The sequence below is a fragment of the Mycothermus thermophilus genome (genome assembly GCF_041956435.1).
Source record: "Mycothermus thermophilus strain CBS 625.91 unplaced genomic scaffold VTJ04scaffold_1, whole genome shotgun sequence".
In the NCBI taxonomy this organism is placed as follows: Eukaryota; Fungi; Ascomycota; class Sordariomycetes; order Sordariales; family Chaetomiaceae; genus Mycothermus; species Mycothermus thermophilus.
The window spans coordinates 4,792,539-4,816,616 of NW_027191427.1; the positions used below are offsets into that span (position 1 = coordinate 4,792,539).

A 24,078-nucleotide genomic window follows, 5' to 3' on the forward strand; every position below is an offset into this window, starting at 1 on the left:
TGATATGAACATCCATATCAGTGGAGAGGTGATACAAGATAGCCATGTGAAGGCAAATAATACCGGCAAAAAAGGACTCAATCCATATTGTGACCGAATTTGAGCGTGTCACGGCTGTGGTGCGAGTGGCAGAGATATCGTGAGTGCGCGTCCTGGACCGTGCTAACAGCTCAGTCCACGGTCCACCTTTTCGTGGTGCACCTGGCAGTTACTCGTGCCTGCCCTGTGACAGTCCTTCCTGTTCCTTCCAGTCTTTCCCTGCACTTTCTTCTTCACCCAAGCTTCCTTTCTTCCAGTTTTCTCTTCCTGCAACCTGGAACCCTTCCAACAACTCCACCCACCCCAAACACAAACAAGTTTGTCTTCCAGGTTCTTACAACCATTCTTTCTTCTACCTTCTCCTCCACGCAGCTCTTCCTTCTTCCAACATCTCCACTCGCAACCATCCAAACTTCTTCTCATCCACGAGGCACCTTTCCTCCAGAAATGTTCCACTCTCCGTTTTTTCACCACCACGACTTCATCTAGCCAATCTCTTTGAAACACCATTTTTGGTGTCTTTTCGCATCTTTTGGTGCGATCTTGATCCGACTCATCCATCCAACTCTCCCAATTTGACCTGGCCAACTTCAACACCATCGTGTTCGGCCTCTTTCTGGGTTTTTCTTTCCTTCTATCACTCTCAGATCCTCGAGATGGAGCCGAAGATAAGCATCGAGGAGCTAATCCAGCACGTTTTCGCGGCGGATCCTGATGACATCGTCAAGAAACGCTGACGCTAATTATCACAATCTTTCCGCTCGGGCTGTCTACAACGCAATTAAGGCGGCGGAAGAGCACTACACGCCGGGTTCGAGGTCATATCGCCGAAGCCGGACAAGAGGAGATCGCCATAGCATGTGCGATTCTGCATCAACATCTCAAAGAGGCCGACCGACTCGCCGGCACTTCGGATACAGGCTCTCGGAGCAACAACAACGACCAGACCAACAACGATAACGATAACGGCAACAACAATGACGCAACTTAAGATCAGAATCAAATCTCTGTTTGGAACGATGACGGACAAACTCTCGTTGAAACCGAGAGGGTTCAAAGTGCGAGTTGAAGCGGTTTGCTTCGCACTTGCCGATGCATTGAAGACGTCGCAGTCAGGTTGATAAGACAGGCACCAGCTGGACGCAGCTGCCACAGCGTTGGGGGCCAGGTCCTGGTTTTGGAGGATTCTGTTTCATGCTTGCCTGCAGCCTACGAACGCGGCCAGATTAAGGATGGGATATATGGTGCATTAGCGTTGAACTTTTGGGGGGCTAGAGGAGTTCTGGTGAAGACCTTGTGGGATTCTAAGTGATCAGTAGCGGGAACGTTTCAAACTCCTTTCTTTGTGACATCCCGGATTTGGGGAGTACACTGAAAAGACAAACATTTTCTGTTTCGGCCGCGCCCTTGCATAAGACACAAAGACGGTCGTCTCAGTTTTCTTTCTATACTGGATCCACTCCCCCAACCATCACCACTCAACTTTGCAGCCTCCCCACGCCCCCATACGTGATCATCTTGGTCACCTGGTACTCTGCAACACCATACAGCGACCCCTCCCGCCCAAAACCACTCTCCTTGACACCACCAAACGGAGCGGCGGGATCCGAGATAATCCCCGTGTTAACTCCCACCATGCCAACCTCCAGATGCTCCGCCACCCTGTGCACGCGAGCAATATCCCGCGAGAAAAAGTACCCCGCAAGACCGACGGGCGTGGCGTTGGCAAGCCGAACAACCTCCTCCTCTGTATCAAACGGAAACAGCCCGGCCACAGGCCCAAACGTCTCCTCCGACGCCATCGCCATCTCCTTGGTCATCCCCACCAAGACGGTTGGCTCAAAGAAGTTCGGGCCCAGATCTGTCCTGCGGTGGCCGCCCAGCAGGACCGTGGCGCCCTTGCTCTTGGCGTCGTGGACGTGGCTCTCGACCTTGGCGACGGCGCGGTCGTGGATGAGCGGGCCGTGGGTAACACCGACTTCAAACCCGTTGCCGACGCGGAACTCGCGGACCTTGGCGGCGAACTTTTGCGCAAACTCGTCGTACACGCCGCGCTGGACGTAGATGCGGTTGGCGCAGACGCAGGTCTGGCCGGAGCCGCGGAACTTGGAGGCGACGGCGCCGGCGACGGCCAGGTCGACGTTGGCGTCGTCGAAGACGATGAAGGGCGCGTTGCCGCCAAGCTCGAGCGAGAGCTTCTTGAGCGTGCCGGCGCACTGGCGCATGAGGAGCTTGCCGACGGGAGTAGAGCCGGTGAAGGAGACCTTGCGCACGGTTGGGTGGGTGGTGAGGATCTCGCCGACCTCGGGAGTGTTGGCGAGGGTGGTGACGACATTGACGACGCCCGGAGGGATGCCAGCGCGGTGAGCCAGCTCGGCAAGCGCCAGAGGGGTGAATGGCGTCTCGCCCGGAGCTTTGCACACGACGGTGCAGCCCACAGCTAGCGCAGGGCCGATCTTGCGCGTGATCATGGCGGCCGGGAAGTTCCAGGGGGTAATAAGGCCGCAGACGCCGACCGGCTCCTTGATGGTGATGACCCGGTTGCCGGGGACGGAGGAGGGGATGGTGTCGCCGTAGATGCGAGGCGCCTCCTCGCTGAACCATTCGAGGAAGTTGGCGGCATAGGTCGCCTCGCCGCGGGCGTCGGCGGTCGGCTTGCCATTCTCCCAGGTGATCAGGGTGGCAATGTCCTCGGCGTTTTCGACGACGAGGTCGTACCACTTCCGGAGCAGCTTGGAGCGCTCCCGGCCCGTCTTGTGACGGAACTCCTCGAACGCTGTGGCAGCAGCGGTAATGGCCTTTTCGGTGTCCTGGGCAGTGAACTCGGGGCAGGTCCCGATGAGCTCTCCCGTCGCCGGGTCTAGGGGGTGAGTAAGCAAGGCGAGTCTGGCCTACACTTGGCGGATATGGCTCACCATGAACTTCAAATGTCTTGCCCGAGGCGGCGGTCACCCACTCGCCGTTGACGTAGCAGACATTCTGCTTGAAAAGTGAAGGGTCCCTGAGCTGTGAGGGGTCAGTCAGGGGTCAGCGGAGGATGGAGAAGGAGCACGCACCTTCGGTGCCATTGTGGATGCAAAGCGCAAAGTCTGGATTGTGAACAAGGAAGCTGGCGACCGTCGAAACTGGGACCTCGTTGCAGCACGGGCTGCACAAAAGAGAGTCTTGTGGAGGAGAGCCATCCCGAGATGTGGCAGCGAGCAGCGGGTTCGGAGGTTCGGAGGTAGCTCCGCAATGTGAGGCCGAGGGAGAACGGATTGCCAAGAGCAGGTGAGCCGTCGGCTTGGAGAGGGTCTAAGTCTGGGACATGGGGTCAAGTGGGCACAACGACAGATGGACCCGTCAGACACAGCGATCTCAGTGTTAAATGAGACTTAATTGGTCCTCAGGAGGTCTCAACAAACGAGGTTCAATATTCGTTCGCTGTTGTTCGTGTTCTTAGGGGCGTCGAGGACATGACGTCGACAAGCCCAACGTCCAAGTGGAACAGCCGCGGCTCAGTTGAACGGACCCGCCCGCTCCCGGCGGCTGCGGAATGTGGAGAAAGCTCGCCGGTCTTGGCGCGCCGACTCCCGTCCGCGGAAAGGACTGGAACTGGGCCGGGAGGATCCACCTCTGAGCCGGACCTCACGAAGATCACCACACTAGGAGAGCTCTTGGAGATAATTTAGCTGTTATTTGCTGGAATCTAAAAATTGACAACAGGGCTCAGTTATTCTATTCTTCCAATACTTAAAACCTGTCGCAATGACCAATGCCTTGACAGGAACGGAACCCACAAGCGCGCTTAATGGTTGCCCTTCCATCCCTTCGATCTCACGTATGCAATACATGGATGTCATAGGAAACCTTCTGTTGTGCTTGTCCGATCTCGTAAGCAAGTGAGTTGCTCTCAACGGTTGGTGTCTCACAGATATTTGGCCAACCACCTTTCGCGACCTCCCGATTCAGGGGTCAGCAGAGAGGTCTGACATGCTTTGATTGCCTAGGGTATACGACCCGCGTTATTCTTACCGCGTGTAGTTGAGCCTTGCGATCGTGGCAATGAGGATGACCAATCTTTGCTCCTGGTGTTCGTGCGGGCACGGTACAATGTCGAGGCCAATCCAGCGCTCTGACCGAAAACCAAGTTGGGGCAAACTCGGATACGTTGTCCAGGAGGCGGCCATTGGCACGGGGGAAAATCAGCACTCTGCCGGCGTACTACCTAGATATTGCGGATGAGACAGGCTACAGGATGGCGCCATTGTCAATATGCGTCTCGAGCTCTTGCCCTTTTCCGTCTGGGATCTAGCTAGCCTTCCCATCGGCAGCCCAGCTTACCCTAGGACAGCCCCAGGACGAAGAGGCGCCAAGCCATACCCGCGACCGCATCGCTCTGGCGTCTTGACACCAAGAGCTCCGAGATGGGTGATGGGTTGGGCGTAGACGGCGGGTGCAGGCCGGCGATCTTTCAGGAGTCGGCGGTCTGACCAGGGACATCATCCATGACGGGTTGATGCAGACGACTTGGACGGGGTCAACTCATATGGCTGAAAATGTGACTCTGGCGATGCTGGTGACGGAACACCAGGTCTTGAGACGCACGAACAAGTGCCGCCAACCTCCTGTCGTTGCTTCACATCGCCCATCAGACATCTGGCTTGGAGAAAAGTAGTATTTGGAGATTATTTACTTTGTTCCACCGACATCAAAACCGGAATGAACGACCTTGCCCGATATCCCCCAGTCCCGCCGTGTTGCAAACCCAAAAAGATACCCAAAACATTTTACAAGCCAGAACAACAAGAAAATGGTATCATGAAAATCCTCCCAGCATCCCTGAGACGGGGCATCGCCTGCCCCGCCAGCAGAGTTACGATGCCACAAAAGTTCTGATGACACATCCCATCACCAATCAATCATACACCCCGTCCATCCTGCCCACACGGCTACTAACACCCACGCCCGAAACCACACGTTCAGCTCGCCCGCAGCGGCAACTTCCGCTCAAGCGCGTGGAAGGCCTGGGTGCGCGGCGTGAAGGGAACCTGCTGCAGCTCGACTTCGGGGGCCTTGTCCTTCTTGACGGGGCTGTCTTCCTCATCGTCCGAGTCCGCGGCGAGCTTGTCCAGATCCTTGTTGGGGAGCATGGACCAGATGGCGAAGCACGAATGCAGGAAGTAGAGAGTCCTGATGGTTAGGCGGTTAGTCTGGTTGCCATGTGCAAGAACCAATATCTGAAGCAAAACTCACAGCAGGTACACCGTCACGGCAAAGGTGCCCTGAGCCATGCGGCAGCTCTTGACGGCGTTGTACGGCTCGGCAACACTGCAACCGATCCGCAGATACCAGGGCGACGGGCTCGGGTAGCGCTCGTCGGCGTAGTCCGGGCCGGCCTGGCCGTAGACGCTGACAGCGTAGAGGGCGGTCTGGCCGAGGCCGAAGAAGACGCCGATGATGGGGAAGTAGACCTTCATGATGATGGCGATCATCCTGGCGATCAGGACGAACAGGGAAACGATGGAGATGGCGACATTGTACTTGATCAATCTGATAGTCCAGCAAGTTAGGCCTCGTTGGCAACAGAGTCGTGTGGGAGGCACACTCACGTGTAGGACCAAACAAACGGGATCTTGGGCAACGGCTGGTAATTGGCGTAGGCGTAGAGGATCATGTTGGGGTTCGAATTGAGCTTATTCTCGAAGCCGATGCGCCAGAACAGGGTGCGGAAGGCGTCCGGGTGCTGGACGCCGAAGAGAATGAGAGCGGGCACGACGCCAGCGAGCTCTGGGATCAAGCCCCAGTAGAGGGGGGCCTTGCGCTTCCATGGCCGGCGGAGGATTCTGTAGGTCATGGTGTCTGCTTCGCTGTCGCGCGACGGCGGGAACGGTTTTGAAGGATCGTCGTTCTTTTCGTTGCGTCAACGACGGGATCGTCTATCTCTCTCTCGATCTTGGTGATGACCGCTGGGACTCGAAACAAAGTGGCCTTGGAGGCGACGCGAGGCTCACATCAAGAACTGTCGCGACGCCACGGGGCGGAATCTGTCGAGGAGGAGCGCAGCTCCGGGGCCAGACGGAAAGTCTGCGGGCGGCGAGGATGTGGACGAGCAATCCGCCTCTCAATGACAAGAATGTTGGCCGACCGCGATCCCGAGCCAAGGAGCGGAGGGGCAGAACCCCCAGACTTAAGGGATCTGCAGGCCGCTGGCGCATCCCATGGCCCTTTTCCGCCCGCCCACTCGTCCATCCGCCTGCTCTGCCGCCCTGGAAGTGCGTGACAAGCTCTCCAATCCGAAGAGGCAGACGATGCGGGTGGCAGGCCGGTCACAGGGACTCGCCCAATGAGAGCGCTGTGCGACGTTGCTTGCGAGAGCCCGTAAGCGCCGAGCTACCCAATCGGCCTGGGATGGTGGAGCGGAGCCGCAGCTGGCACGGGCTGCCAAGGCCCGTCAGTGGCTCAAAGAGCAGGACGCCAGCAGCTGGCAATCAACCGTTGCCTTTGCTCTGGCAGAACCGAGCCACGGGACGGCTCCCATCCATTTTGTCAAGATGGAACCATCATCAACTCAGGTCGATGAGGTACCGGGGGGCTGACATGCTGCCGCCCAGCGCGATCTCTCACGGGAGAGCTGTGCTCATCACTCGCGCGCCAACCCGTGGCCGCACAACCGTCAGAAGTCGGGTGATATGTTCCATAATAACCCTGCTGTGAATCTCACCGGCGTCTCATGTGAAAGCGTCCGAATGATGCTGGAGGTGATGAGGGGCGGTTTCAAGATATCTGAGCTGACAGCGGGCTCTGTTGCATTGCATTGGAGTGCAGGAGAGGTAAGAGCTGACAAACACATGCCGACTCGTGGCGGATTGGTGTTTCGATCTGTGTGCAACTTCCCGAAGGACTCGATGATAAAAGGTATGTTGTCGAAGAAAAATAGAATTGCAATCGTTGGTCTCGCACTCGATCTCAGTCTTTTCTTGCCCTGCCAATCAAGGGTGCCGCCTTGGTGAGCTTGTCCCGGAATCTGAACCAACATCAGCCACTTATCTCATTGGCATGTCTCAAGATGTCGACGGAGAATTCTCACGGAATGTGCCGGCTCTTGACTTCATCCCACGCCAGGTGCCATCTTCAAGTAACAAATCCGGTCATGCAGTGGCTTTCTTCAACAGCCTTCGAGGGAGAAAAAAAAAAAAACTATTGGTAGTTATGTCCAGACAACAACGTCATAGATGTACTCTTGGGCGAATAATGTCTTCGATACATATTCCAAATCCCAAGCTACACTCTCAAGGTCTCACTGTGGCGCGGCTCGAACTTGACAATGTCAATCGTTGGGCCGTAGGCGGTTGAGCCGTCCGAGGAGTCGAAGCTCTCTTGCAACAAGCTTTTCCTCAACCACCACACCAGGGACTCAGGTCTCATAACTCAAGCAGTGATCATAACCGTCAAGTTCACACAAGCTGAGCCATCAACCAAAGAACCCCTCAGCGTTTCAAGACGCTGCTCGGGTACCTCACCCACTCCGTGAGTCGTCATGAAATCATTGCCCAGCTGGGGACGGGCGAACATGGCATTCTCTCATCTCGCCAACACAACATGGGCCTTTTCTAGGATTGCACGCCGATGGAATGCGCTGCTTTGAAAAGTCTGGCGTTTCACGTAGGCTCCTCCAAGCCGCCGTCTGCCCAAACACTCGACTCTTTTAACCTCAGTGTTGATGAAGACGTCAGGACATGTCGATCAGAGTTCTCTCAGCCGATACTATGAGGGCTTTGCTTGGTGGTGACTCAGTTGTCGCAGCCCGGTAGATGTTGATGAACCATAATTAACCTGATCAAAATGGCCTTATGAATGTCAAGCTCTGAAGTAGGGCAAGAGCAGATTGAACCTACGAGGCTGGCAACGGAGCTTCTCGACCGAGACCAGGGAGGTGGATGAACTCAAGACAATCACAGCACGGGAACAGAGACATACCAAGCGCAAAGGAACCTCAGTTAAGTCAACACGCGAGAGGTATATATTACTATTAACGAGTTCAGCTTAGGTCGATCCTGCCCGTCCTCCCGCCCTAGGTGGCGAACAACCGCAGCAAGGACGCCCGTCCGATGATTCTCTCCCTTCCAACACCAGCCCCGAGATTTTTTTTGTGTTTTTATTACATGCCCTTCCACCGTCCTCTTCATCAGACAGACAGACCCAAAGCCAACCTAAACGACTGTGCCTTCTCTTGCCGAGGGAGGATAGGCGGGGTATACTCTGGGTATCAAAACGACTCGAAACACAAAAGAGCAGAACACAGCGTGGTACCTCGCGAGCTGACAGGAAAAGGAAACCAAGACAATGAGGACTGCCGACGTGGCGAGGGTCCAACGAGACGGACCAAGCGGCCCATGCTGCAGATGACCACAACACCAGTCGAAAGCCGGGGGTATCAGAGAACCAATCTTGGGTATCTCGAAATGCAGACCTGATCCCGACCAAACCAAAAGGCGGAGAAAAAAGGAGCGTGTCGATGCCTCACATGGCGTTGCGTTGCAAAGGAGACGTGATTTCTAGGTCGTGCGTCATCTCCCGTCCGATCCGATGCTCATCAACATGACAAGGAAACATCAGGCGGCGCAGCGCGTCGCGAGTTTAGGCGGCGGCAGCGACAGGCTTGGCCTCGGCAGGCTTCTCCTCGGGCTTCGCCTCCTCGGCGGGCTTGTCCTCAGCCTTGGGCTCCTCAGCCGGCTTGGCAGCCTCAGCAGCGGGCTCGGCAGCCTTGCTCTCGCCCTCGGCGGCGGGGGCAGCAGCCTCCTCGGCGGGCTTCTCCTGAGCCTTGTCCTCAGCCTTCTCCTCGGCCTTCTCGGTCTTCTCAGCAGCCTTGGACTTGCCCTGCGAGGATGTTAGCGGCGATCATACGAAGTATATGCTAGAGGGCAACGCACCTTGATGGTAGCCCGGAGCTTAGAGAAGGGCGACTTGGGCTTCTCGGTCTCCTCGTCGGAGGAAGCAGTCTCCTTCTTCTTGCCGAACGAGAAGGGGAGTGAGCTCTTGCGCTTCTCGCTCTTGACCTCCTTCTTGGTCTCGCCGTTGGTGGCCGGGGCAGCCTCCTCGGTGGCGGCAGCCGGGGCCTCGGCAGGAGCCGGGGTCTCAGCAGGAGCAGCAGCGACCTCAGTCGACAGAGGCTCGGTGGTCTCCACGGCGGGGATCACAGGAGCAGTCTCGGCGACAGGCTCAGCAGCGGGAGCCTCCTTCTCCTCGGTAGCGGCAGCCTTCTTCTTGCCGAAGGAGAGGTTGCTGAAGATGCTGTGACGCTTCTTCTCCTCCTTCTTCTCCTCCTTCTTCTCCTCGTCCTTCTTCTCCTCCTTCTTGTCCTCCTCCTTGGGCTCCTCGGCCGGCTTATCCTCAGCCTTGGCCTCCTCAGCAGGCTTGTCCTCAGCCTTGGCCTCGGTGGCAGCCTCGACGGGAGCAGCAGCCTCGGCCTCGGCAGGCTTGTCCTCGGCCTTAGCCTCCTCAGCGGGCTTGTCCTCAGCCTTGGCCTCGGCGGCAGCCTCGACGGCCTTCTCCTTCTTGCCCAGCAGGCTACCGAAGATGGAAGCCCGCTTGCGGCTGGCGGAGCGGCGCTTGGGCTCCTCCTTGGTCTCCTCCTTCTTGGGCTCTTCCTTGGCCTCCTCCTTAGCCTCCTCCTTCGCAGGCTCGGAAGTCTCAGCGGCGGCAGCCTCGGCGGGAGCAGCCTCAGCAGCAGCGGCCTCAGCAGGGGCAGCCTCCTCCTTCTTGTCCTCCTCCTTCTTCTCTTCCTTCTTCTCTTCCTTCTTGGCGGGCTTCAGAGACTCGAGGGTCTTCTTGTAGTTCTCCGACTCGGTGACGGTGGCAGCGAGCTCCTTGGCCTCGGCAATCTTGGCCTTCAGCTGGCTGACCCAGTTGTCGCGCTCAGCAGTGCTGGCGGCCTTGAAGGTGTGCTTGTGGCCCTTGGAGGTGAAGTGGAACTTGGTCGGGCCATCGACGGCGGGCTCCGAGGCATCGGCCTTGGAAAATGTCAGCACGGTTGCAATCTCGCACATCACGATCCAACTCGTCTTACCAGGTAGATGGCGCCAACGGGCGAGGCCTTGTCGCCCTTGTCGGTGTAGAACAGGAGACCCTTGCCGGTCTCGGCAGCCCAGGCGGTGATCTGGTGGGCCACGTCGGCAACCTTGTCGGCCTTGAACGAGGCGATAGCCTTGAGGTCGACGGCGTCGGTGCCGAACCAGAAGAGCTGCTTCTTGTAGAGGAAGTTGCTGGTGGTGACGCGTTAGATCAGGCTGGCCCAACCGCGGAACGTGCCACTAGAACCTACTTGGGGAAGTTGGCGCCCTGGCCCTTGTGCTCAAGGCTGCCCTCCTCGATGGGCTTGACCTCCTCCTCCTTCTTAGCCTCCTCGGCAGGCTTCTCCTCAGCCTTGGTCTCCTCGGCGGGCTTCTCCTCGGCCTTGGCCTCGGTGGCCGGGGCAGCCTCGGCGGGAGCCGCAGTCTCGGTGGCGGCAGCGGCAGCCGTGGTCTCGGCCTCGGTGGTGGCGGCAACCGGCTCGGCGGCCGGAGTCTCAACGGGCTTCTGGGTGTCGGCCATTATGATTGATGTAGCTGGGGTTGGTGCTTAAAAAGCAGGGTATCTCAGGAAAATTAAGAAAATGGGTATCGGGTATCACTGAAGCAAGAAAAAACAGGAGAGCCTTGATGTGACGGAGAATTATCACAGCGTGGCCGGCACTGGGTGGTGTGTTTATGAGGGAGGGGTATCTTGAGGGAATCTCGTTGAAGGAGATGAAAGAGAGTGCAAGGGGAAAGAGAAGGAAAAAGGAAGAAGGAGCAGGCGCATGGTGGCTGCCCAGATACTTATTTCGGCACGAGGGAAGGTCGAGCTTTGCTTTGGGTGAGGACGGGGGCTCGACAAGGCCCCTCTTCTTCGTCCAAAACGGCAATCTCGTGACTGGTCGCGAACGCTGAATGGCCAGGGGGGCAAAAAACGGAGGTCAACCCGCGCGTTGCCCCAATCACACCGTCTTTGGGTTGGACGGGGGGAGAGCAGAAAATGGGATGGAGGGCTGGGCCAGCCGCGGCAAGCGGCCGTCTCCTGAGAAGACGCTGGGCGCAACACACAGAAACACACACAAAGGGGTGGATGAGGTTGCGAAACGGCCTGCCAATCGGCCGAGCTCTGATGTGTTGCTGGGAGAAACACGAAATTGCTCCACGCCGTTTTTGGACAGGGAACCAAGCTTTCCCTTGCTCGCGCTTGCGCTGCAGCCACCAATGCAGCTTCGGCCCCACAAAGGCTGCAGCGTCACGGCAAGCGTCCTGCCTCTGGGGCGTGCGTCAGCCCACGCGCGCGTCGGTACTTTGGTCCCAAGTACCACAACCTTGCTGGTTCGTCCTCCCGCCCTGCGATTTCCCACTCCGATCCGTCCAGTGGCTAGAGCACAAGTGACACGGCTTCTTTGTTTCCGACAAGCAGGGTGCGTCCCCCGATCCCTCCCTTGTCGGTCCAGTCTCCCAGGTTACCCTCATCAAACCCTGTCTCCATCCGCGTCTTGGCCCGGGACATCATCGGCCAGATGCTTCTTCCCGCCAGAGCCCCTACAGAACCACTTCGGCGGCGTCGAGCAGCTGTCGAAGCTCCAAAGGAAATCGATAACTTGATCTTTTCGTCCTCGTTGGCGCGTGTTGGTGATGGACTGCCACATAAAAGAGTTCATGCCTAACTATGATTCGACACCATCTCCCACTCTTCTCGACGACCCGGAAAGCAGCGTCTCGTCCGCTGCAACCCATGTGGGTGCCGCGCTCAGTCACTACCGCTCGTCTTATTATTCACCGCTCCACCCCTTGAAATTTGGCCCAGACGCCGACAAGGTGCACAATCACCCCGGAGCTCCACCGTTTCCCACTTGGCCTCCCGTTAGCTCTCGCGGCCGGCTCCCCCGCCAACGACATGATCAAGATCCGCGCGCCAGCTTCACCGCGTCCAGAACAACACCACGGGCCCTTGAGCCTGTGACTTTGGCCCTGCCGGCGGCTTTCGCCGTCCGGAGAGACAAGAACAACGCCGTCGGGTAAGTTCCTGGGACCCTCCTAGTCTTGTTCCTGACATTGGTATCCTAAACTAGACACCAGTTCCTGCGTCATCTGCAAGGACGCATTCTGTATCAAGGCCGGCGGGGCAGGGGGATGCAAAACGGGATGCCAAAGGAGACATGTCGGTGTGCCTCAGGTCAAGGGCAAATAAATCGAGCCCCACCCGGTTCCGGGCAGCGGGCCACTTGACGGGACGGTGCGAGTCACAGGCCTTGCGCTTCTGCAACCTTTTTTTACGACTGTTCTTTCGCCTGCCCTGGTCGAGAGAATCTCGTCAACGAAAAGAAATGTTGCAACGGCAACGAACGAAAAATCCATCAACCAGGAGGAACTCGCCGTGCCGACAGCCGGATCCCGTCTCCGACCGTCCAACAAGTCCACCAGGGGTTGGGTGACCCGAGTGTCTTCACCCTGGCGACAGAGCTGGAGGTTCGCGTCGGTGGGGCATCAGGGTCGCCTCGCATCGATTTGCCGAACAGCGGAGCCTCCCATGTTTGTGTTTGTTGGACTTTGGGGGTTCATGGCACCATTTTTATGGGAACAGTCAATGTTCCTTTCGGCATCCTCCCGCAGGTGTCGGGGGCCTTCTGCGTCTTGATGCTCCAGCTCTAGTTGCTCCGTACATACTAATAGGTCCTCCGTACTCCATACCCTCCACCCATATGATACTGACCAGAGCAGCCTGACAATCTAGCGTGCAAATGGATCAGGAACGTTCAAGAAAACATCGGCGCAGCGGCAGGGCTAATTGGCTGGAATAAACGACCGCATGATTCCTCACAGCTGCACTGTGCCGGAGCGTCCCATCGCCCACGCCTGCATGAAGCGATTGGGGTTCCCGACGGGAGCTGTGTAGTGGACCATTGTGCGGGCCCAAGATTTGGCTAATCTAGGCTCCAATACTCACGAACCAGACCATTGCCAATGATGGTCATGGTTGATCGGAAACTTTTATGTACACAGTACATACAGCCAGCAGTCCAGGAGGATGGCGCTGAGTATCCAGGCACTGGCAGACCGCTAGAACGAGGCAAGTGCTTGATATGGCAAAACAGCCAGCCACCTGTTCGTCCGCCATCCCACCGCCGATTTGGATCTCGGGGAAAAACCCTAGAAGTGAAATGCGAGGATACAAGAGCCTGGCTGTCAGGTTGCCAGCGGCGTCTGCGCTTCGGCTCTGTTAGTGAGAAATGATAGCCTTGGCGGCGTCCCTGCACGCATCTTGGCTCGAGATCCCTGGTCCGCCTTGAGCAGCGTCTTGTGTTGTCTTGGCTCCTTTTTCCCGCCATCAGAATATCAAAAGGCAGCGGCTTCAAGCATTGAAAACTTGAGTCTGTACGGAGGACTCATTGTCTGACCACCTCGCGTCCCGCCCGTCCGAATGTCAGGTCCCTCTTGTCAAAGACCATCAGTCGCACGAAATGTTGCACGTGGTTTGCCACCAGCTTTGTTCGCATCCTGCCCGTCGTGCTGCGCAGGATTAGCTCATTGCGTCCCCTTTCCTCTCTCACGTGGCTTTTGCCCAGCAGACCTTGAAGCCATTCCGTCTTGCCCTTCGCCAACGGCGCTAATCCCGATTCCGTTAATCCGTGCCTCCTGAAGTCCTGCATCCAGATCTTCAACGTTTCCACACTGCGGGGCTCCAGCAAGACACAGGGCGGACGTTACGCATTGACCGACTCGATATCGAGGGGTTGAGGAGTGGTTGACTGGATGATCTCTACAAAGTATGCTGCTCCTGAGCCCTGCTTGTGGGAGGGCTGTGTAGTGTCAAGCGTTTCTAAGGAGATATTGGAACACAATGCCCCGTGTGTCCAGGATGTCGACATCCGTCCTCCAGATGAAGCCTTAGGCCATCTATCAGGCGAGCAATTGCATCATCTTGCCTGGATCCTACTCTGCCGCATAGCTCCAGCGCCTTGCCCTCCCATACCCCTCCGGCTTTCCCCTTCCTTCGGCGGGTTCTCCGGCCATCTGGTCATCAGACTCACCACCGCTGCATCAAGATAGCGTTATCGATTTCCCAAATGCACCACCGATCTGCCTCCTCTTCCCCTCCCGATTCACACCACCAAACAACTCCGTAAACATACCCCGAGACTATCACCCCACATCTTCCCTTACGTCCGTCCCGTCTTGCGTGCTGATGCAGCATCCTCCACTATGCTTCAGATTCCACCACTGGCCATCTGCCGTGAAGGACAGGAATCCCTCGGTCTGGGCTGCTTGAACAAGCAGGACTGGAACTGCAACAAATGCCAATATCTCGGCGCCAGAGGGCGGAAACGTGACTTGCCAGTTCCCAACCAATGACGCACAATAGAGCCTTGCCTCTCTGTGTCTGTCGGTGGTTTATGTCAGCCCGCCCAATCCAGCCCGTCCATGACACCGTTTGACAAACCTGCACGTTATCGGATTCAGGCGTTTCTCTGCCCCTCCTTCGCTGGCGTCGTCTCTTTGCTTCGCCCTACAGCGGGGTATGGACCAAGTACATACGCCCCGAGCCTAGGACTTCCACCACCCACCTCAAAGCCTTGCGTTGCTCGCCTCTCTCACATTTCAGAATTGAAGACACATGCCTCTCGAGCACCACCGAGCAACCAATCCTTCGTCCAGGGGATCCGTTTCGTCAGCATCTGGACCCGCGGGCCCATTAATTTGCTGGAAAACCCATCCGCTGGTTGGAGGACCGTCCTGAAACTATGTACGGAGTACTGCTGCACATGCGATCACACCACCCCCATGAGGTACGCCAGTATCTACCTGCACATGTCGTTACTTTGCTCAGGAGGTGGTGGGTGGTATGTCCAAGTCCCTTGGCCGCCCTATCATCTCTGGCTGCGTCGAGTTTACCCCTCCTTCCAAGGCTGGCCGAGGAGGAGAAGGAGGAGAAGAAGGTACTGCAGTGCGGGTATCTCAAGCTTTGTTCGAGTCTCGTGCCGCTTGCCATCACACAAAACAACAGCCACCGGCAGCCAAAGAAAACTGAACCCGCGAGCCTGCACGGTTCGGATCAGGCGGACGCGGCCGTCCGTCCGGCCGGTCTGGCTGGCTAGATGCTTCTGCTGCATTGCCCCCCTCTGTTCCATCTTTCCCCTGATGTCAATTTCTCTTTGTTCTTCTCGTACGGTTGGCCGTTTCGTCATTATTTGGTGCCACTGCAGGACGCCTGCCTTTCTGTACTTTTCCTGTCAGATTGCCTGCCTACCAGAGATAGTAGGTGAGCAGGCTGACCAGCGCAGACTGGGCTTCATCCAAAAATCTGATGATCTTGGATCGCGCCGTTGATGGGTGATGGAGGGGCGGGGCAAATGTTGCGGAGCGGGGCTGAGGGGAGCAGACCAGAGCTTCTCCCCCTCTCTCCCACCGCTCCGGCAGATAGGTACCAGAAGTCGGGAAGATGTGTTCAATGACATTCTTGCCCGTGTTTTTTTGCGGGATGGGTGTAATAGGGTTGGTGTCTTATCTCTTGGGTTGGTGCCCCTCATTGCAGGTGAACTACCCGTGGCTGTGCTGTTGATGGTCGGGAATCCTTTGGCGGGCGTCGCGGGGCTACGTCAGTGGCGCTGAGCCTGGTGTGATCACGAGGGTTTCATGGGATGCACTTTACGGTATGGTGTCTGGAATGTTGCGCGCCTGAGCGGCAGTCTTTTGGTACCATGCCTCATCTCATCAGCTGCTGACCTTCAGCGTTGGCTCAACTAAATGGTGTCTTATCAAAGGGCTTAATATCTCTTTTGCCTTTGACTCGACTCCCGGGTCTTTCTGGTGGCGGCCCGGAGCAACCGGTCCAGTTGTATCCCGCTGTAGCAGACTGGCGGATGCCCCGGCCAACCCTTAGTAATCTCAATATTCAGGGGTAAAGCCGAGATGTAAACAAATCAGCTTCTGAAATTCTCTATCCATGGTCGATGGTTACCATGTGTAAAATCCTGGGGTTTTTGTGTCGATGCTCGTTTAGGATTGTTCCAAAGTCCCAGGGGCGTCTCATTTTGAGATCTGGGTGGAATAATATGGAGGGGTAATATGATGATAATGTATAATCTGAAGACCTGTCGAGGTTAAGAGTGTGTCGACGCATTTTTGCAGAATTTCCGTGTGATGGGTGACAAGAGGACTGTGAGCCCTGGCTCTCCAACATTCTTTGCATGTTGTCTGCTTGCTCTGCTTAGGAGGTCATTTTGACGCTAACGAACTTTACTTCTCCTGGCGTGTATGAAGTCTGGATGGGATGTTTATTCTCCTGACTTACCCCCTGGTTCCGGTCCTTTTGTCAACAGCCACATGCATCTCCATCCCGGCCTCGTCCCGGGCTGGTAAGTATCCCACGACGCTGTTTCATCTCCAGTGTCATACCTCCCTCTTTCTCTTCACCCTCCTACCCGGCCTGAAATCGGGTGCTCACAGACTGAACACACGGCATTGTCCCATACCCCTGACAATGGTCACTTTTGTTGACATGGACTGATCTGTCCCCGGATAACGCACAATACCCAAGGGCTGCCTTTTTCACTCTTACCCCAAACCCGTTAGGCATCACGAGGACCATGCTGAGTGACTCCATGAACAATGTTGGGCTATTGAATGTGAGGACAACGTAAACATCAGATGAGGTGGAAACCTAAACTGAATACCCATCCCATCATCAAAGCACTTCTCAGGTCTTGAGAGTGTGTTCTTGGTCTGCGGAGACCCTCAGCTCCATTTCCCATTCTGCCCTTGGGTCTAGGTTTAGGTTCATCTCTGCGCCGGCATTGATCCGAGTTTTAGTCTGAAGTTGGATGTTGGGACGATTTGAGGTTTCCATTCTGCCCACTCTCGATTCCATTGTCCACTTTTCCTCAATCCTCACTTTCATCCTGAGGTCATTGTTGTTATTGACTCGAAGGCCACACCATCCAACAGCGAAACCTAAACCTTATTCAACCTTTCTCGATCCTATTGTCCCAATCTCACAATAGGAACCCGACTTTGGCCCCGGCGAGGCCTCAAAAAAAGTATATCTTTGGCCGACTCTGCCTCTTTCGCCTTCTTCCCTCTTCCTTCTTCCTCAACCTCTCTCAACCAACAATCTTCTCTTCCACAACCTGAATCTTCCTCCATCACTTCACTCACCTTCAATCACACAACACACAGCCATCACTCATCCATCTACCTTCAACCACAACCATCAATCACCCCTCTTCCATCGCAACACAACCATCACTTCTCTCAACCGGGACCACTGATCCTCCATCCCACTGAACCACATTCTGGTCTGAGGGACAGGTCGGTTGTCCAGGTTCCATCTTCCTTCACCCACACCCACTCCTCTTTACTCCCACCACTTCTTTTCTGCAAGTTTCCGACAAACCAAACTCAACAAACTTCCATCTTCGACCTGAGCAGCGCTCTGCTTGTCAAATAAACGACCAAACTTGGGCCTCTCGATCTCGAAAGGCATTTCGTCGACAACAACACCCCAACAATCAGGTGAGTCTCATTCACTTTCTCCTCTCCTCCCTCGATCTTTCCCTCTCACCCCCCTCTCTCTTCTTCTCTTCCCTTTCTCTCCCCATATTATCACATTGTTCTCCACAATCTTCATCTGTGAACTCGACTCTCGAGTCGACACATCTCCTCAAACTCGTCTCATTCACCACACCCCTCCCTCTTCTCACGGATCGGACGGCTCGTGGTCCAAACTTCGGAACTCCGAACTCGGAGCGGAAAGCCGAACCTTGGACCTTATCGCCGCTTCCTCCCGCCCGCCGACTTCCTCAAACACTAGCGTATACCGACTGCACTTCCCTGTTTACATCCTGGGAGGCCTTTGGGTGTCTTCCGTCTCTCACTCGTCCCCTCTCAACACCGAGGCTTCATTCATCCCACACCGAGCTCCTCCTCACCTTCAGCATTCATCATCCTCTGCATACTCAGTCAAGGGCCTCCTCCACTCCTCCATATTTCATCATCTTGGAACAGACTTCCTTCACCGAACCCCTCTGATCATCACTCCAACCTCTCATTCCACAACCACTTGTCAAAATGGCGAGGCCAAGAAAGAAGAAGTCCTCAGCGGAGGGCACGGCTAAATCTTCTCCGACTTCACAGGGCTCCGAGACAAACTCCTGTCACTCGCCAGCAGGATCTAACAAGTCCACACCGCAAACCTCACATCGACCGAGTTCTTCTTCGAAGCGCAGAAAGAAGAAATCAAACAACATGACCACCAAACGATTCGACCGGACCAAGTACGGGCCCAATGCCAGCGGCTCCGGTCGTGACACTCGCACCGCCAAACTCGAACTTCCGGACGGCTATATTCCCCCGAAGTCCAATCAAGAGGTGGACAAGCCCAAGAACAACAACAACAACAAGAAGTACAACAACCAGAAGGGCAAGAATGCCGACAAGAAAATGGATCCGCTCCCGGCCAAGGATCCCTATGATCGTCTTCTTCCCTGGTCCTTGGGCATTCCCTTTGTAAGTGGCTGCCCAGTCTTCTGCTCAAACTCTCAAACACTAACATCTCTGTCACAGCCCAAGCCCAACCCGAACGCACACCCCGAGCAAGACCGTAAGGCAAAGCCGCCGCCGAGGGCGCCGTGCGTCTTCAATTACAAGCGTTTCTGGCTGTCCCTTGGTAGCAATCCCGGAAAACAAATCCGCAAAGCCTTCACCAAGTGGGAATTGGGGAAGCTCCGCCAGCCCTCGACGGACATGACCAACGAGGAACTTGAAGCCCTCCACAAAGTGTACTGGGAAGCCGGCAAAGGCACCCTCTTTAAGAGGCGCAAGGCTGTTGCCGCAAAGGGCATTTCCCCCAAGGTCTTTGACATTGTGAGTCTGCGCTTCTTCCCTCTCCTGGATTCTGCCACCCCGCTAACTCGTTTCTAGTTCCTCATGGCTGAGGCCTCTGGCAACCCGGTGAAGAACAGGAACGTTCTCCTGCTCTCCACGGTCCTCAGCATCGCGGAAATCAGGAAGATGATCATCGACTATCTCATGCCGAGCATCAGCGACGTCACTGCTCTGGCTTCCACCTGCAAGCTGGCAGCCTCGTTGATGAAGGCTGATTTCGTGAGTAGTCCCGTCGAATCCCAAGGTGTTTCTCATGCAGAATGGCTGACAAGATATCTCAAGGACATCTGGGATTTCCGCTGCAATGATCTCCTCAGGAACGACCAGTTCGTCATCGACGGCATCAAGGATGGTGGCCGTCATGAGAACGCCACCCGCAGCAACACGCTGGTCATCGTCGACAGGTCCAAGGAAACCCTTAGCCATGGTCCGGTCATCTCCGATTTCTACCGCTTCGTCAAACTCTGTAAGTGTTTTCCTGCTTCTTCCCGTTGCTAGGTCGCGGAGACTGACCAGCCAAAGGCGGTGCCATCTCGACCATTCCCATGTCCTTCCGGTCCATCATCATTGACCGGATTCCGTTCTTCAATGTGACCATGTTCGAGATGATGCTCCGGACGATGCCGAACCTCGAGGAGATCACTGTCATACGCTGCCTGATGCTCGACGTCTGCAGGCTCCCGAGGATGCTCCGCGCCATTCGGGATAATCGCCGTGATCACTCGCATCACATCAACAACGGCTACGTCCTGCTGGACTTTTACCCCTTCTTCTTCCGCGGCCCTACCACGGGCGAGCGGCTGGGCACTTTCGGCGTAACCTGGCACGAGCCGACCTTCGACATCCCCCGCGCCGTGATCGCCCTCATCCACCGCTGCTGGGACATCGCAGAGCAGGTGGGCATGGACCTTCTGGGCAGCAGCTCGGCCTTTTGGCGGTTCATCAGCCAGCTGCCTGGTCCGGATGCCCTCTGGGCCCTGAAGGCACGCGAGGCCTTCGTCACCTATCACCACAATCTCCAGCGGCACAACAAGCAGGGCGTGAACCCCCAAGTCCTCGCCAAGATTCGGAACGCGTTTTCCACGGACTTGACGGCGGCAGTCACTGGCGACAACCAGTCTCATCCTTGGATGCCCCCGCTGATGCAGTGGCGTATCGATCCAGCGAAAACGCAGTACTCTGGCGCCTATTGGAACAACTGGGACCACTGCCCGGTCTGCAACGTCGCGTACCCCAGGTCGCTGTTCCCGCTGCGCCTCGACTGCTGCTGGGGTTGCAAGATGAGCAAGTTCATCACGGATATGGAGGACAGCCACCTGCGGCTCTGGCAGGAAGCCATCATCTGCGAGTGGTCTCGAGGGCTTGGATCTGACGCTTACATTCCCGACCTGATCGCGAACGAGGAGCATCTTGTCAAGGCGGCAGCGATGGCCAGGGCCGCAGACGAAATCGCCAAGGCGGCCTTGCTGGGACAGTTCACCGAGAAACTGATGCCCATGCCCGCGCCCTTCCTGGACGACTGGCGTGCTGGCATTCATCGCCTCAAGTTCTACATCAAACCCCTTACCCAGCCTGTCGACCTCTATCGCAAGGGCGGTCCGCAGCATGAGCACCCGGGAAAGAGGCCTCCCTCGTGCTATATGATTGACGACGACTTTGCGCCCCTGTCGCCAGAGTCTTTCTACCGCTGCTGGCAATGGTCGACTTTTACTGATACCGTGTGGGAGAAGGTCAAGCACAAGTACGAAGAGTTGCTCCCGGAGGACTGGCCGAAAGGCATGGCCAACACTAACTATGAACTGCGGAGGATTCGAGGCTACACTCCCATGCACCGCATCATCCGGGAGGAAGAATTGAAGCTCCGCAATGAGGGCTACAAGACAACCTTCCGCTATGCTCGACCCCGCGCTGAGGACTGCATCTGGTCCCTGACCACGCCAGACAGCAGGCCGTACAACCTGGACCAGCCTGTCCCTGATCCGTACCTCAATCCGGAAGAGCACTACCAGCGCCGCGTGGAGCAGAACTGGGTGATCACTGAAGACTGGGACCAGGGCAGGGTGTAAATTGACAGTCAAGCTTCCTGCCCCCAGGAATCCCTCATGAGGATCTGGACATGGGCAACACAGCGGTGTGGTTAACACCGACAGCTTCGGCCGTTTACTTCGTCCAGGATCCCGACGGGGCTCCTTGTTTCCAGCAACTCATGGCAAGAACGCACCCAGCGAGCAGTCCCTCATCACCAAGAGTTCGGCATCGGGATGCGTCTCATTTCATTTGTTTCTTTCCATTTCCTGCTCGGTCTTTTCTTATTTCATCGGCTCTCCCCTCTGCACGGTCTTTTCTTTCTGATTTCATGCGCTCTTCCTTCTGACAATCGCGGCCTCGTTCCCCCGTCTTCTCTGTCACGGGATCAACATGGAACGAACATGCCCATCATGCGCCCACCATTTGGTCCCATGGCGCGACTCGGTCATGGGCGAGCAGATCAGCAAGGAGGCATATATCCCGGCACTTCCATCGGCTGGTAAGCATCGCAGAAGACGGCATTGCAAGGACTGGCAAAGAGAAATCATCGCTTAAGAAAGTGGAATGGAGGGTTTGGCGTGATTCGACTCAATCTTGAGTCTCCCATCTGTCACCGCCATCAAGCCCAGGAGGGATTTTCGGATCCGGGAAGCAGCAGAATGGGTTATTTCATGGTTTCGTCAAAGGGATGGAAACAGAGTGGAGGGTTATACAATATAGGAAACGGGGCTGGGCATCTCGGAAGCACCTCACTACGGACACCACGCCGGCCAGTTGATCTCTGATCACAACAGGGCATGGCTTCTCCTCCACAGGCATGGTGCAGTTTCAGTATTCTTAGGGTTTTCAGTTAGGTCGCGCCGGCATTTCATTCTTTCGGGTTCGGTTCGTAGCTTGTCTCGCAGCTCAGATAATGAATGGAATGGAGTTGCATCTCCTCTCTCATTAAAAGACTGGTCTCTGATGGTGCTGGCGACATGACTGCATGAAAGACCTGAGGGCCACATGCTTCGCCCGCCCGTGGTTCCAGGCATCCAGTGACTCGATGAGAATGCAGGCGGAGAAGTGACCCTTTAGAACATATGTCATATCATCATTCCGTAATCGTACATTTACATGTACATCTACATACATCATCAATCATCTAAGTCGACCCTGCTTGCCCCCCTTCCTTCCCTTCCCCCTGCTCATCCTTCTCTTCCTCCTTAGCAACGACATCATCGGCCGTCAAGTGCTGATTCTGCGCCGACAAGCCCACCACAGTCCTCAAACTCCCAAAGCTCAGGCAATCGCTAATCCTCTTGGCCCCGCTGAACAGCATCACCAACCTCTCAACCCCGCATCCCCAACCGCCCGTCGGCGGCAGGCCGGACGCGAGCGCGCGGCAGTAGCTCTCGTCGATGGTAGCCTCTGCGTCGTCGACATCATCACCTTCAGCAGACCCGCTCGAGGCGATGCGCGCGGCGGCCTGGTCGAGGAACTTTTTCCGCTGCGCGTACGGGTCGTTTTCCTCCTCGTACATGTTGGCGAGCTCGCGGCCGTGGATGAAGAGCTCAGCGCGCGCCGAGACGATCTGGCCCGTCGTGGGGCAGGTGAAGGATTTGGCGAGCGGGGACATGCAGACGGGATGGTGGGTGACGAAGATCGGGGCGGAGGCGGAGAGGGGCTCGATGTAAGCGGCAGCGAGGCGGTCGAGGAGCTGGGCGAGGGTGGTGGCCGGCGGCGCAGAGGGGTCGGGGTTCTTGCGGTGCCAGGAGAGGAGGGTGGTGAGGTCGGAAAGAGCGGTGGGGGAGTTGAGGTCGGGGAGTTGGAAGTCGAGAGCGGATTCAAGGGTGGGGATGAATTCTACCCGCTTGAAGGATGTAGAGAAGGGGGTGAGGTCGAGCGGGCGGAGGTTGGTGAGCTTGGTGGTGATGAGGTCCTGGCAATGCGCGGCGAGGCCGCGGATCAGTTCCTCGGTGAGAGAGAGGAGGTCCTCGAGGTTGGCGTAGGCCTGGTAGAACTCGCAGATCGTAAATTCTGGGTTATGTGTTTGGTCGATGCCTTCGTTGCGGAAGGCAGGGCCGAGTTCAAACACGCGCTCGACACCGCCGACGACGAGGCGTTTGAGCCATAACTCGGGGGCGATGCGTAGAGAGACATCTTTAGATACAGCTTTGGCGGTGGAGACGAAGGGGCGGGCAGCGGCGCCGCCGGCGTCGCCGGCCAGGATGGGGGTTTGGAACTCGAGGAAGTTCCGGTCATGGAAGAAGCCACGCAGGTACCGGATCAGGTACGAGCGCAGGCGCAGAATGTCGGTGGTTTTACGGTTCACCAGCATGTCAAGATGACGATTCTGGCTGCGCGGCTCATCGTCTGTGAGCTTTTCGGGCAAAGGGATGATACTTGGAGTCAGCAACTCGGGCAGGCGAGTCGCTTGGATGGTGAGCTCTCCGGCAGGTGTCCGTGTTGCTTTGCCCCTGAAGGAGATGATATCCCCACGGTTCAGCAAACGGGCTAGCTCCTTCAGCTGGGACGGCTGGGTACCGTCTTCTAGCTTCCCCAGATTGCAAATCCCCTGAACTTTCTCAAACTCTCCGCGAATGTCGAGAAAGAAGAGCTTGCCGCCGACACGGCGGATTGACTCCACGCGGCCATGCACGGTTACCTCCTCCTCGGCGACGGTGCCCGCGGTGATGTCGGCATACTTGACCCGGAAGTCGGGAATGCGCATGACAGGGCCATGGTGGCTCAGACGCGGGTACTTGAGAGCACCAGCTTGCTCCAGCTCCTGCTGCCGGGCCAGGTGGAAGAAGCGGGCATACACCGGGTTCGGCGGCCCGGAGGGCTTCCAAAGGTACGGCCGGAGGAACTGGAGGCTCGGGGTTGGCCTCATTGCATTATCTGGACTGGCGGCGTCAGCATCGGAACAACCTCAAAGCCAGGAGGTACAGGAAAATGGGAAGGAAAATGATCAGAAATGGGTTATGTTGTGATCATGCGCACGAGGCGTCAGTCGCAACGGTTCTTTGTAATATAGTCATCATCTCACAGAATGAAGCAATGAGCAGCAATTCGGAATGTCAACTTACGTGGACTTGACGTTCTCCCG

At 56.5% G+C, this 24,078-nt stretch overlaps 8 protein-coding genes across 8 annotated transcripts; 2 read left to right on the plus strand and 6 right to left on the minus strand.

Annotated features, from left to right (window-relative positions):
- Positions 1-1,517: 1,517 nt before the first annotated feature.
- VTJ04DRAFT_1799 (uncharacterized protein) lies at positions 1,518-3,107 on the minus strand (the record flags this gene model as incomplete). Its single annotated transcript, XM_069359525.1, has 3 exons — positions 1,518-2,899; positions 2,955-3,045; positions 3,096-3,107. 3 exons carry the CDS (start codon positions 3,105-3,107, stop codon positions 1,518-1,520), a joined length of 1,485 nt encoding a protein of 494 aa, XP_069224407.1.
- A 1,893-nt stretch (positions 3,108-5,000) lies between these two features.
- VTJ04DRAFT_1800 (uncharacterized protein) lies at positions 5,001-5,875 on the minus strand (the record flags this gene model as incomplete). Its single annotated transcript, XM_069359528.1, has 3 exons — positions 5,001-5,211; positions 5,275-5,571; positions 5,631-5,875. 3 exons carry the CDS (start codon positions 5,873-5,875, stop codon positions 5,001-5,003), a joined length of 753 nt encoding a protein of 250 aa, XP_069224408.1.
- Positions 5,876-8,064: 2,189 nt separating this feature from the next.
- VTJ04DRAFT_1801 (uncharacterized protein) lies at positions 8,065-8,634 on the minus strand (the record flags this gene model as incomplete). Its single annotated transcript, XM_069359529.1, has 2 exons — positions 8,065-8,491; positions 8,546-8,634. The coding sequence occupies 2 exons, from the start codon at positions 8,632-8,634 to the stop codon at positions 8,065-8,067; spliced, it is 516 nt and encodes a 171-aa protein (XP_069224409.1).
- A 24-nt stretch (positions 8,635-8,658) lies between these two features.
- Positions 8,659-10,611, minus strand: VTJ04DRAFT_1802 (uncharacterized protein; the record flags this gene model as incomplete). The annotated part of the gene is made up of 4 exons (XM_069359530.1): positions 8,659-8,898; positions 8,952-10,031; positions 10,088-10,283; positions 10,343-10,611. 4 exons carry the CDS (start codon positions 10,609-10,611, stop codon positions 8,659-8,661), a joined length of 1,785 nt encoding a protein of 594 aa, XP_069224410.1.
- Positions 10,612-10,664: 53 nt separating this feature from the next.
- On the minus strand, positions 10,665-11,586 carry VTJ04DRAFT_1803 (uncharacterized protein; the record flags this gene model as incomplete). The annotated part of the gene is made up of 2 exons (XM_069359531.1): positions 10,665-10,781; positions 11,464-11,586. 2 exons carry the CDS (start codon positions 11,584-11,586, stop codon positions 10,665-10,667), a joined length of 240 nt encoding a protein of 79 aa, XP_069224411.1.
- A 149-nt stretch (positions 11,587-11,735) lies between these two features.
- Positions 11,736-12,728, plus strand: VTJ04DRAFT_1804 (uncharacterized protein; the record flags this gene model as incomplete). The annotated part of the gene is made up of 4 exons (XM_069359532.1): positions 11,736-12,094; positions 12,149-12,241; positions 12,326-12,608; positions 12,690-12,728. The coding sequence occupies 4 exons, from the start codon at positions 11,736-11,738 to the stop codon at positions 12,726-12,728; spliced, it is 774 nt and encodes a 257-aa protein (XP_069224412.1).
- A 5,592-nt stretch (positions 12,729-18,320) lies between these two features.
- VTJ04DRAFT_1805 (uncharacterized protein) lies at positions 18,321-21,025 on the plus strand (the record flags this gene model as incomplete). Its single annotated transcript, XM_069359533.1, has 5 exons — positions 18,321-18,581; positions 18,639-18,938; positions 18,996-19,178; positions 19,242-19,425; positions 19,482-21,025. The coding sequence occupies 5 exons, from the start codon at positions 18,321-18,323 to the stop codon at positions 21,023-21,025; spliced, it is 2,472 nt and encodes an 823-aa protein (XP_069224413.1).
- A 1,106-nt stretch (positions 21,026-22,131) lies between these two features.
- Positions 22,132-23,862, minus strand: VTJ04DRAFT_1806 (uncharacterized protein; the record flags this gene model as incomplete). The annotated part of the gene is made up of 1 exon (XM_069359534.1): positions 22,132-23,862. One exon carries the CDS (start codon positions 23,860-23,862, stop codon positions 22,132-22,134), a length of 1,731 nt encoding a protein of 576 aa, XP_069224414.1.
- Positions 23,863-24,078: the final 216 nt, after the last annotated feature.